This window comes from Euleptes europaea, chromosome 2 (assembly GCF_029931775.1).
Source record: "Euleptes europaea isolate rEulEur1 chromosome 2, rEulEur1.hap1, whole genome shotgun sequence".
Taxonomy (NCBI): domain Eukaryota; kingdom Metazoa; phylum Chordata; class Lepidosauria; order Squamata; family Sphaerodactylidae; genus Euleptes; species Euleptes europaea.
In genome coordinates, this window is record NC_079313.1 from 98,521,568 (window position 1) to 98,534,534 (window position 12,967).

General features: G+C 43.5%; 1 protein-coding gene across 2 annotated transcripts in view; it reads left to right on the forward strand.

Moving 5' to 3' along the window:
- LRIG2 (leucine rich repeats and immunoglobulin like domains 2) overlaps window positions 1-12,007 on the forward strand; it is a 54,669-nt gene extending 42,662 nt beyond the window's left edge. Inside the window, exons 13-18 of one of the 2 annotated variants that reach the window (XM_056867532.1) lie at window positions 760-1,080; window positions 2,021-2,302; window positions 3,800-4,249; window positions 5,282-5,432; window positions 10,618-10,895; window positions 11,530-12,007. In XM_056867532.1, coding sequence (XP_056723510.1) covers window positions 760-1,080; window positions 2,021-2,302; window positions 3,800-4,249; window positions 5,282-5,432; window positions 10,618-10,895; window positions 11,530-11,759 — 1,712 coding nt within the window. In that variant the 3' untranslated portion in view covers window positions 11,760-12,007. Of the gene's footprint in view, window positions 1-759; window positions 1,081-2,020; window positions 2,303-3,799; window positions 4,250-5,281; window positions 5,433-10,610; window positions 10,896-11,529 lie in introns of both variants that reach the window. The other variant, XM_056867531.1, reaches the window with a different exon arrangement.
- The last annotated feature ends 960 nt before the right edge of the window (window positions 12,008-12,967 follow it).

The window sequence follows — 12,967 nt, forward strand, 5'->3', positions numbered from 1 at the left end:
TTTTGTTTGTAACCATCGAGTCAAATTGTGCAATTGCTGCAGAGGTTTACTTCGATATTTCTTGGCTATTTCATGGAATGAGATGGTAGCATAAGAATTGTTGAGGACATGAGTTGTCTTTAAGTGGACAGAATCAGGTACCTCCAGCATCATGAAGGCTTTTATTTTCAAGTTTCTTTCTTCCAGTATTTCTGTCAAAAAAGTGCATACACACAATACATAATGCTTGCAGAAAGGAAGGAAGGAAGAAAGGAAGACGTGTAGAAACCTAAATTGTCATTGGGCAAGAGAATTCATATTGCCCAGGGCAGTATGTCATGCTTGTTGAAGATTATTATTCATATAGTAAGTTACCAACCACTGGCAAGAAAGAAGAAGCTATGTATGATTATCTACCCTTTTTCTAAACTGGGGCTAAAGCTTCAAGCCGTAGAGAACTTTGCATAACTGTGCTCCAGTGAATTTGTTCTTTATCACATTCCACAAAGATGAGATAAAAGGATCTCTGCCAAAGTCCCATCATCCTCTTAGAACATGTTTCTTGCTGCTTTTTATGCTCTAACATTCACATAGTCCTGCTTCACAGCTTCATACCCACATAAGCCAGATCTGGTGTGAAAGCAGTTTGAGGAACTAGCAGTGAGAACAAGTTGAACACAACTGAATAGCATTACAGTTCGTCCCAGGCAGTACTTGTTACTCCAGTTGCATCACAGGCTGAAGGAGAGAGCCAGTCTAATCTTGATCTCTTTTTCACAGATGACTTTCCCAAGCCGCAGATCCAAGTACACCCTGAGAGTACCATTGCACTTAGAGGCACCAATGTTACCCTGACTTGCAAGGCAGTGAGCAGCAGTGATTCGCCTATATCCACCACCTGGAGGAAGGACAGTGAAATTCTATATGATGCGGACATACAGAATTTTGCCAGGTACCAGCAACAAGATGGCGAAGTTCTGGAGTACACGACTGTCCTGCATGTTTTCAATGTGAACTTTACGGATGAAGGACAGTATCAGTGTATCATCTCCAACCACTTTGGATCCAATTATTCCAACAAGGCCAAGCTGACTGTCAATGGTATGCAGTGATGTTTTCGTTTTTGTTTCCGTTCAGGAAAAAGGTTAAAGATTTGGAAATTAGTTTGTACAAACCCTTGCAGTGAATGCTCATCTTCCAAGTGGAGAAAGCTCCAAGACTTTTTCCCTCTTTGGAATATACTGTTCTAGAGAGCGGTTTTAAACGTAGAGCTTTGATAGCTGGTGTAGAAACCCTTTGTAAATATTCTTGGTCGAGAGTCCTCCGAGGTACTTTGTGATCAGTTGCTGGTCAAACAGCAGCATTTCCCCAAAGAGTATTTTTCCTTTGGGAAATGGAAATGCTTGAACCAGCTGCAATCCATTTGCTTGTGTTGCCAAAACTCCCTCACAAAGACCTCTTTGGAATTGGGACTGTGTCAAAGAAACATCTTCAGCCATTTTATTGTGCTATATTGGGTCAGACTCTCCTGTGCGTTTACGAAAAGTAAACCAGGATCCTAATTATTCCCTTGTGTATTTGGAAGTATCACAGCAGGGTTCTCATAAAGAAGACCGGCATGCCTTAACCTAACCACATCTGCCCAGTGAGGTTGTCTAGGCTGTGGCATGTTTTGACTTTCGTTTTGCCTGAAAGAAGATACCTTCATTATCATACTCCATTCTAACCAGCATTAAAGAATGTTAGCTGGGCAGACAGAGAGTTCTTGAGGGTTGGATTGGGATGGTCCAAGAAGACAAACATATTTATCTTTCAGTGAGGATTTGCAAGCTTGCTGCAACCTGATTGTGCTTTTTAAAACAGTTTGTCTGAAGTAATTTTTTAAAAAGTGGTGGAATTATGGTAGCTTGGTATAGAGACCTGATTTTTTTTCAGAAACACACCTCATTGAAACAGCCTTAAATGAGTAAGCTTGTGTACCCATTCCCATCAGCAGGAATTGTTGTACAGCTTGCTAATTCTAACATGTCTCTTCATTCAGAGCTACCGTCTTTTGTGAAAACCCCTATGGATCTAACTATCCGGACTCGAGCCATGGCTAAATTGGAGTGTGCTGCAGAAGGCCACCCCCCGCCTCAGATTTCCTGGCAGAAAGATGGAGGCACGGACTTCCCTGCTGCTCGTGAAAGGCGCATGCATGTGATGCCGGAAGATGATGTCTTCTTCATTGCAAATGTGAAAATGGAAGACATGGGGATCTACAGCTGCATGGCCCAAAACGTGGCCGGAGGTCTATCGGCAAATGCAACCTTGACCGTGTTAGGTAACCGGAGTATAAGAGGCTTCATAAAGTGCTTAGAATAGCTTTTTTGCCAGTGGTGTTGCCTGCTTGGATATTACTTTCTGTCTTCTATGTGCAGTGAAATCAGAAGCAGGCCTCAAGTTCATGTACCTTGTACCCAGTTTAATTCACCTATGTAGAATGTGAGACCAAACCAAAACGTGGAATCACCCCTGGATATTATTTTTTTTCCTTTAGTGGTTTCAGTTGAGATTTAAGGAGATCTAACTTTCAGATAACTACAGGATGTAATTGTTTTAGGTGTTTCCTTGTGCACACAGTGAGGGGAAGCCTGAGATCGGTTCTCAAATTCTGAAACCTTTTTCCTTTTTGTACTGTTTTTTTCACTTTTGCAGTCCTAGTCCTACTGCATTCTTTATTGGATGACTTATGCAGTCTGATTACATTGTTTATATTGTGCAATCTTCCTTGAGTCTCAGCAAGAAAGGTGGGCTGTAAATAAAGTAAATAAATAAATAATGGGGGGAGTAGTTGAACAGCCTTCATAATTCGTTGAATTGAGTTAACAATGAACTGTTTTTGGTAGGTTTCTAAACAAGCATGCCAATGAATATTAACTGCTTCATTTTTAAAAAGCTTTTCTTTTTTACTTAGAGTTGCAGTGTAGGAAGAAGCTAGTCTAATATTTCCCCAAAAAGTTATGATGTTCCTATGGCAAATACTTTTAGAGCGTTGCCTACTGCTGACCTACTTTATCTTGGACAATTTGAAAAATGTCTGGTTTTTTGCTGTCTCTATTGTGCTTCACTGCTGAAAGAACAAAGCTGGTGCTTGCATCTCCCATCAGGCAGTGATGCGTATGGAGCTTTATGTAATTGCTTTGACCAGAAAAAACGACACGGAAAACAATGGAGGGCTTTAGAGCATTTTCTTGAAGGCAATGCAAAGGACCAGTAAGAAATAAAATAGTAGAATTGGTAAAATGCCCCCTGAAAAACGTTCTTTAAAGGAATTTTTTTCCTGGGTGTGACTCTTTTCCTTGTAGTTCTATCCAGTACCTGCTAGCTTTGGTTCCTTCCTCTCAGCTTTGTCCAGTTAAATTTAACAGAATACCCCTGCCCAGTTACGTACAGTGCAAAGGATTTTAAAGCAAAAGCACCTCACTTTTGTCCATGATCTGTATTCTGTTAATAGCAGTAGAAAAGAACAAGAGTCCAGTAGTACCTTAAAGACTAACAAAATTTCTGGCAGGGTACGAGCTTTCGTGAGCCACAGCTCACTTCTTCAGATGTGGCTCACGAAAGCTCTTATCCTGCCAGAAATGTTGTTAGTCTTTAAGGTGCTACTAGACTCTTGCTCTTTGCCACTGGTATTGACAGACTTAACACAGCTACCCATCATGATCTATATTCTGTGAAGTCAGACTTCAAAAATCACAGTCTGCCATATGTGTTGATGCTGCTTCATTGTGTGTTTGTGTGATTAAACAACTTTAAACTTGTCTCCTCTTTCTGTCAGAAACACCTTCGTTTGTCAGGCCCCTGGAGGACAGGACTGTGGCCCGAGGAGAAACGGCTGTGTTGCAGTGTATTGCTGGTGGCAGCCCTGCCCCTCGTGTAAACTGGACCAAAGATGACGGGCCCCTGACCGTAACAGAGCGGCATTTCTTTGCTGCCGCCAACCAGCTGCTTATCATTGTAGATGCTGGCTTAGAGGATGCTGGGAAATATACCTGTATTATATCCAATACGCTTGGCACAGAGCGTGGTCACATCTACCTGCATGTCATATCCCCGCCAAACTGCGACTCAACCCAGAATGGCATTGGAATTGAAGATGATGGCTGGACAACAGTTGGCATTGTGATTATTGTTGTGGTTTGCTGTGTTGTGGGCACCTCTCTGGTATGGGTTATTGTTATCTATCATATGAGGAGGAAGAGTGAAGACTACAGCATAACTAACACAGGTTGGGAGCCTTCAGACTTAGATTTGTTCGTTGTTTAATTAGCATCAATGTATTTTGTTTTGATAAGTCTGCATCATTCAGGCCACGGGTAGGTGGAAAGAGCACACAGCAGCATGGGAGACTCCTCGGTATGGGAGGATGTTTTTCATAACTGCTTGGTTTGATATAAAGTCTGGCACCTGAGTAAAGCTAGTTTCTTGTGGAGCCAGCGTGGTGTGGTGGTTAAGAGCCATGGTTTGGAGCGATGGACTCTAATCTGGAGAACCAGGTTTGATTCCCCACTCCACATGAGTGGCAGATGCTAATCTGGTGAACTGGATTTGTTTCCCCCTCTTACACATGAAGCCAGCTGAGTGACCTTGGGCTAGTCACTGCCCTCTTAGAGCTCTCTCAGCCCCACCTACCTCACAGGGTGTCTGTTGTGGGGAGGGGAAGGAAAGGTGATTGTAAGCTGGTTTGATTCTTCCTTAAGTGGTAGAAAAAGTCGGCATATAAAAACCAACTGTTCTTCTTCTCCGTGTTACATTGTGATATGCAAATGCCAAAACCTCTGTATTAAATGCAGGCATAGGTAACCTCTGCTCCAAACATTTACCATGTAAACACCCAAGTGAGCAAAGTGCAGGAAAGGGTGTGACTGGAGAACACCGCAGATCAGTGAATAAGCATAGGCAAGATGCGGTCTGGTAGCTTGTATCTTGCAGCTTTTATCGGTGTTCTGTAATGGTGGAGGTACAATTCTGCAGACTATTGCTTTTATTATGGTTGAACAAAAGGGGTGTTGAATTGAGTGGGTAATTGTAGCCATTTTTGATGCCATAAAATGTAGTAGTAGAAAATACTGCCAAAAATTTGTTTTTCTGTCCTAACTGGGTAGCCTCTCTCTCCTTTGTATTCTGCAAGATTACTTCCCTTGGCAATATACCCTGTTATCATCATCTTGATGGACATCTATTACCTTGATAGCTTTGTTGCCATAGTGATGTTTGTGGTATACTGCTATTGTTTGGTGGTTGTTTATTTCTCTTTCAGAGGAGGTAAATTTGCCTGCTGATATTCCTAGTTACTTATCCTCCCAAGGGACTCTGTCTGAGCCACAGGAAGGCTACAGCAATTCTGAGGCAGGAAGCAATCAGCAGCTGATGCCTCCTGCCAGTGGTTATGCACACAAAGGCACAGAGGGTAAGTCTGGATCCCTTCGCTAGAGGGTCAATGGCTGCTTTCTACTATCTGTCCACTGGCCAGTTTCTGGCAGTTCACTCAGTGCCTGCTGGTTGCTGGGAATCTTCCAAAGAATTCTGAACTAGATGGACCTTCCTCTGTTCCAGTAAGACACTTCTTGAGCAAGAATGTGTATAGAATCTTTTAACACAGATTACTTATGCCGTAGCTTTGAAAAGATCCTGCGGTGGATCCGAACAGAAGAGTAGCCACGTTGGATCAGACCAAGGCCCATCAAATCCAGCAGTCTGTTCGCACAGTGGCCAACCACTGTACTCTACAAAGCTTTCATTCCATTAAGTGGCAAGTCTAACCCCCAGTTAAGGCAGTTGATATTACTTGTCTCCCTAAAAAGAGAGAAGCTTTGAGGAGAGGGAGTTTGACCCAATCTAGTGCATGAAAAGCACAGACTTCAGTTAATCTCTGCTTTATGTGTATTGAGCTTCAGTTTCCCTGTTCAGTACCACTCTTTGCAGTCCCCTGCTTATGCCTATTTTCCTCGATGACCCTTCTGTGTTCATCATGTTTCTGCTAGATAAAGATCCCTGCTAGATCAGGCCCAAAGGTTCATCTAGTCCTATGTTCTGTATCTCATAGTGACTAGCAGGTGCTCCCAGAAGGCCCACAAACAGGTCATGAAGGTATCTAAACTCCCCTGGTTTTCCACCTTCAGGTGATGTTTACTAGCATACTGCCGCTGAACTGGAATGTGCCATTTTCTATGAATGAGTCTAACCGCCTTCCATCCCTTTCTGGATCCTCGAGGTGGCTAACTACTATATAAACTCCACAAAAACTCACATTTAAAATGATAAATCAGTTTGAGATCCAGAACACAACTGAAGACATAGGGCGAAAACGCAAGGTCCCTTTATCCTCCTTTAATCCCTGTTTTAGCCAGGATTGAACGCACATTAGGCGAAACGCATGCATTCGATCCTGGCTGAATCCTGACTGAAACAGGGATTAAAGGAGGATAAAGTGACCATGCGTTTTCGCCCATAATGAAACAAAAGGTCTTCACGTGCTTCCTAAATGGGAGTGAGCCATGCAGGACTTGGCGGTGGAACTTCACAACTGAACGGCCCTGTTCCCTCTGGATGCCAACACTGTTTCAGCTAAATAAGACGCCCTGAGCCATTAGATGATTTAGGAGTCTAGGAATGTTCATTTGATGAGAAGAGGCCTTTTCTAAGGTGCTCTGGTCCCAACTCTTGTAGGGCCCCTTGAACTTGGACTGGGAGTAACTGGGAGCTTATGCCCCTGTAAACACTGATATAATGTGAAGGTGATACCAACTAATTAGCATGTTGCCATGTTTTGGACCAACTGAAATTTCTGACTGACTTCCAGAATAACCCCACATAGAGCACAGTCACTGTAGTCTAGTTACAAAGGCACGTATGACAATAGCAAAACTGGTTTTCTTACTGCAGCTGGCATGGACACTTACTATTTGAATATTCAGAAGCAGGCCCATGTGCAGGGCAGTGTTTGAAACTGCATACCTAAGCCTGGAGGGGAGGGTTTGACCCAATGTAGAGCAGGAAAAGCACAGACTTGCTTATTAATTTGGTTAATCTCTGTTTTATGTGCACTGAGCTTCAGTCACTGATTTCAGACACTTAACAGAATCTGCTGAAACTCCTGGATCTGCCAGAAAGGACAAATAAAGCTGGATGTCATCAGCACAGTGATGGTTCCTCAAATCCCTGGGTAGCTTCTCCCAGCTGCCTAACAGCCATTTGTTAAACTACAAATGGAACCCTAGAGGATAAAATCCAGTGGAGCAAACATGATCCAGTCACCTCCCAAACTGGTTTCCTGCTTGTGATGCAGTAAAGAAACACTGTGGGGAGGTTTTGTTTTTACCAATATGCTCCTTAAATTCTTATCTTACCAATGTCTTATGAAAGTTTGTGCACCTGTTTTTGGACAAGACCCCCACTTTTTAAAAGAATCCTTCTTGCCTTTTGATAGCTTCCCTGTGTTATTCATTAACTTTGCTACTATTACCTTTGTACTGGTGCTAAATCAGAGCTGTTTCTTAAACACTTTAATGTCCCCTGAAAAGGTCCCCTCCCTTTTTCCCTGAGGTACTCAAGGGAGTTGGTATGAACTCATCTGTTCAGGGAGAGGAAGCACTTTCCAGCCACTCTCTTTGATGTATTGCACTGGAAGTGTGATTGTTCAGGCAAAGGGGAACCATTTCCTCTTCCTTCCATCATTCAGAGTGAGGGAAATGAAGCCCTACTTGGAAAGGTGGAAGGAAGAGGAAAGTGTTGACCTGTTATGACACAACCAGTTTTGCTGCACTGGGCTGGCAGGCAATGAAACTACCCATGTGTGTTAAGTGCCATCAAGTCGCTTCCGACTCATGGCGACCCTATGAATCAAAGTCCTCCAAAATGTCCTAATCTTTGACAGCCTTGCTCAGATCTTGCAAATTGAGGGCTGCGGCTTCCTTTATTGAGTTAATCAATTTCTTATAGGGTCTTCCTTTTTTCCTGCTGCCCTCAACTTTCCCTAGCATGACTGTCTTTTCCAGTGACTCTTGTCTTCTCATAATGTGACCAAAATACGATAGCCTCAGTTTAGTCATTTTAGCTTCTAGGGTCAGTTCAGGCTTGATTTGATCTATAACCCATTGATCTGTTTTTTTGGCAGTCCACAGTATCCATAACACTCCAACACCACATTTCAAAGGATTCTACTTTCTTCCTGTCAGTTTTCTTCAATGTCCAGCTTTCACACCCATACATAGTAGTAGGGAATACGATAGCATGGAAACTACCCATGCAGCATATTAAAACAGTGAAAAACTGACCTGGTTACCTCAGCAATGTTAGCTCAGGGGCTCTTGGCATTAGCATATAAACGCCTACACATTGCATCTTTCTCCAAATGACCTTTTCATATACATTTTTTCCTATGGCTCTTCAGTCTCTTCAAATAACTCGTTTTTTGCCAAGTTCTGTCCATCCCTACTTTTGAGAATTAGAAACATTTGGACTGTCACCCTTAAGTTGGGCTAAACCAGATGCTCTCCAGCTCTTGTCGCCTGTCCCCCAGAAGTCCCTCTAAGAGCAGCTTTGTAACGTTTTTTATATAAGTAGTTGCTGATCTGCATGTTCTCTGACAAAGAAGGGGGAGGAGCAGCCCTAACAGCCATAGGCAAAAAGAAAAACAAAAGCAAATGCCTGACAAGTGATTCAGAGGCTTACTGGTCTGAATGTGGAGGTTCCCTTTAGTCACTATTGCTAGTAGCAACCGGTAGATCTATCCTCCCTGAATCTATCTAATCCCCTTTTAAAACTGTCTATGCCTGTGGCCTCACTACATCACTACATCCTCTTGCAAGAAATTCCACATTTTAATCACTCGCTGTGTAAAGAAGTATTTCCTTCTGTCTGCCCTGAGTCTCCTACCCATCAGCTTAATTGGATGCCCTCAAGTTCTTGAATTTGGGAAGAGGGAGAAAAAGTTCTTTTGTCAACTCTCTCCACCCCATATATAATTTTATATTCCTCTATCATAAAGGTAAAAGGTAAAGGTCCCCTGTGCAAGCATCGGGTCATTCCTGACCCATGGGGTGACGTCACATCCCGATGTTTACTAGGCAGACTTTGTTTACGGGGTGGTTTGCCAGTGCCTTCCCCAGTCATCTTTCCTTTACCCCCAGCAAGCTGGGTACTCATTTCACCAACCTCGGAAAGATGGAAGGCTGAGTCAACCTTGAGCCGGCGACCTGAAACCGACTTCTGTCGGGATCGAACACACGTCGTGAGCAGAGCTTGGACTGCAGTACTGCAGCTTACCACTCTGTGCCACGGGGCTCCTATTCCTCTATCATATCCCCTCTTAATCATCTCTTTTCTAAACTGAAAAGTCCCAGACTCTTCAACCTTTCCTCATAGGGAAGATGCTCCAACCACCTAGTCATCTTGGTAGCACTCTTCTGTACTTTTTCCAGCTCTGCGATGTCGTTTTTGAGATACGGTGACCAGAACTGCACACAGTATTCCAATTGAGGCAGCACCATAGATTTGTATAGGGGCATTATAATATAAGCCGTTTTATTTTCAGTCCCTTTCCTCATAATCCCCAACATAGAGTTTGCCTTTTTTACTACTGCAGCACACTTGGTTGACACTTTCATTGAGTTATCTACTACGACCCCAAGAGCTTTCCCCCTCTCAGTCTCAGCAAGTTCAGGCCCCATTAGCCTATACTTGAAGTTGGGATTTTTTGTCCCAATGTGTATCCCTTACCCTTACTACATTGAATTTCATTTAACACATAATTGCCTACTCACCCAGTTTGTGGTGATCCTCCTGGAGCTCTTCAAGTCATCCTTGGTTTCTACCATCCTGAATAATTTTGTGTCACTTGCAAACTTGGCCACTACACTATTCACCCCTAGTTCCAGATCATTTATGAACCAATTAAATAGTACCAGCCCCAATTCAGATCCTTGTGGGACCCCACTGCTTACTTCCATCCATTGTGAGTACTGTCCATTTATTTCTTAAAAATAAAGGTCATAAAGGATATTTTTCCTCTTCTTTGACATGTTGCCCTTCTGCCCTAACATAGTCCTTCCCTGTAACATCAAAGTACCTGCGAGTAGAAAAAGGGGACTTTTCTGCCACATCCTTAAAGCTTCTCCATCTCTGCTTCCTGAGCTTCAAGTGAACTTACAGCATTAAGATATCAGCACAGTGGGCAAGCAGTTGCACATGTGACATTCATTGTAAAATACTGAATTTCCCCTGCTCTCCATTCTTTGGGTATTTTCCTAGCTTTCTAAGTATTTTTGTATGTTTTCACTTTTAAAAGCCAAGCCCTGTGTTGTGAGGCTGAGTATTAAGCGTGCTGTGATAGTAAGAAGGGACTTTATTTGTCTGGCCTCCTCTACCATTGCTGCTCATACAAGTGCCTACTTACCTGGTTTCTTAACTTTTCCACTACACCTTGTCGCTGATATTCTTTTATGCCTGCAGAGTTGGTTTCCAAGCATCTAGTTCCAGTCTACTGATATTAATGCTGATATTTGCACTCCTGCAGCTTGCAGGGGCTTCTGTAGTGACGAGTGTTCCCTCATAGCATCCTAACATAACCTCTGTTGTTCTTCCCCTAGGAGGCACAGGGCCATTGGTGATCTGTTCAGACTGCTATGACAATGCCAACATTTACTCCAGAACCAGAGAATATTGTCCTTATGCATACATCACTGATGAAGACCCACTTGATCAAACGCTGTCCAGCCTAATGGTGCAGATGTCCAAAGAGCCCTACTCGATGTGCACGCAGCATGAAGCCCCTGCTATGGACAGTATCTCAGCTGACAGAGACATGTCTGTCTTCCTTACCAATCATGACAGAATGCATGAGAGGAAACCCTGCCCCCAACCCTGTAACACCGGTAAGTGCTGTGCTATTCTACCGCTCTTATATCTTAATGCTAAAATTATTTCCATTTTCTCCTGGGTGTGCTATACCACAGATAAAACGAATCCAGTCTCTGAGGGGTTGTCTAGCACAGGGCCTACTGAGCAGGTCTGTTAACTTTCCTGATTAAGAACAGCCCATTTTATTTCATTCCAAGTCCCTCAGTGTCTAAGTGTCTAAGCAGCCAAGTCCCTCAGTGGATTTCAGTGTCTAAGCAGCCAAATTCCATTTGCCAGTCATAAGGCTTAAAGCCAAAGAGAGAAGCTGGGGGAATGTTACCTAAGCTGCGGCAGCCATTTTGTGGCTGGCTCCACCTCCTATGGCAGCCATTTTATGGTAGCCATTTTGTGGCTGCACCCCCCACACTGTCAGAATTTCAAAGGTGCCCACAGGCTCAAAAAGGTTGGGGACCCCTGATGTAATGTCTGTGGAATGACTATTCTCACATGTACACTGGTTATGATAGTAGTTTGTTATATGAGGTGTACCTTCAGTAGAGGCCGTTTGTCTTAAGAATGTGTGATGCTGCCAAAAATCTTGCCAATCATGGAGAACCTTGGTGTCACTGCTTTTGTCATAAATTCAGACCTCGTTTAATTTCTTTCCAGATCCTTTTCAGCTGCCGTTATGGGGCATCAATAACGATCTTGGGATGCCACACCCCCATTTCTCCCCTCAGCCCAAGACCCACGAGGTGCCACAAGCTCTGCAAAATGAGGGCATCGCAGAGAATGACCACGAGCCGGTTATTTCCCCCCGACCTCACCACAGGCCGCATGAACATAACTTTGATTTTAACAGGACTCGGAACATACAGGAATATCATGAAACGACATAAGTGGCATCCAAATAGGAAGCCTTAGCAGCAAGTCTGAAGCAGTTGACAATGTCTTCACTACCTCAGGATCTGCCTCATGGCCAAAGATGCTCCGTGCTTGCAACAGAGTCTGAGCAGACCAGCCCAGTGACTAGTGCCCCAAGCAAAGAGTGTAATAATGGAAGTCCTTTCTTCTGTAAGGCTCAGCTGTCATGGCAAACTGAATGGTGGACAGAAAAGAACAAATACTACTCTGAGGGGAGGAATTGCTAATGCAAGGTGCCTTTGTTGCATGGGGAACAGTCCCATGAAAGCTTCGCGTTCTCTTTCCTGCCAAAGAAACCACCTTTAAAGAGCCTCCTTGCAAAGTCCCTCAACAATCATAAGCATAAACCTTCTGGTCCTTCTGACCATGAACAGGAACTTGCCTCATTGTGTACAGTCACAAAATTTATTTACTCGTTCTCTGGCGAAAGGACTTCAGCTGTAAATACATTTGCATAATATAAATATTTTGTATACACTACACACAATTGTCAGGCTGAAATGTAAAATTTCTGTTAGGCCAAAAATTACAGTCTGGCATCTGCCAACCACTCTGCAGGAGACTGGAAATAATTCAGCTTCCCAGGATTTAAAGGCGTAATGAGCCAGTTCGTACCATCATGTTTTGCATACCGTGAATATGCTTTATCACAGTATCCTCTTCAGTATTCTTCATGGGTGTCTGCATGTTGTTAGTCATGAGTATGGACAGAAACTTAGTGGAAAGAGGAGGTTACACATGATGAATCATCAGCCCTTCGGCTCTAAACAGGGTCAGGTGTACGGCAGCTGTGGGCCATGCATGGCTTGGGAGGTTACCTGTATGGCTCGTTGGAATTCTGAGGCTGAGAGGTCATTTCCTAAACATCATAGTTGCAGGGTGACAGCCCTGTCTTTGAGGCTGATGCCTAGAAGGCAGGTAAAGATCCTGCAGTTTGCATTGTGGCTAATGCTGGTCCACCCATACATGTTGATCATTTGTTGAACTGAAGATATAGTGTGTGGGTGTGTGTGCATGCCATCACAGGTTGGCAGGTGCCTCGAAAACAGTGCTTTTCAATGGGGTCTGTTTGCACTTGCAGCTCTGAGAAATCAAGGGATGAGTAAGTATGTCTGAAATGGTCCTAAGAATTGATTGGCTGAACATCTGGGATTAGCCATAGAGAATCTCCTGATCATCCCAG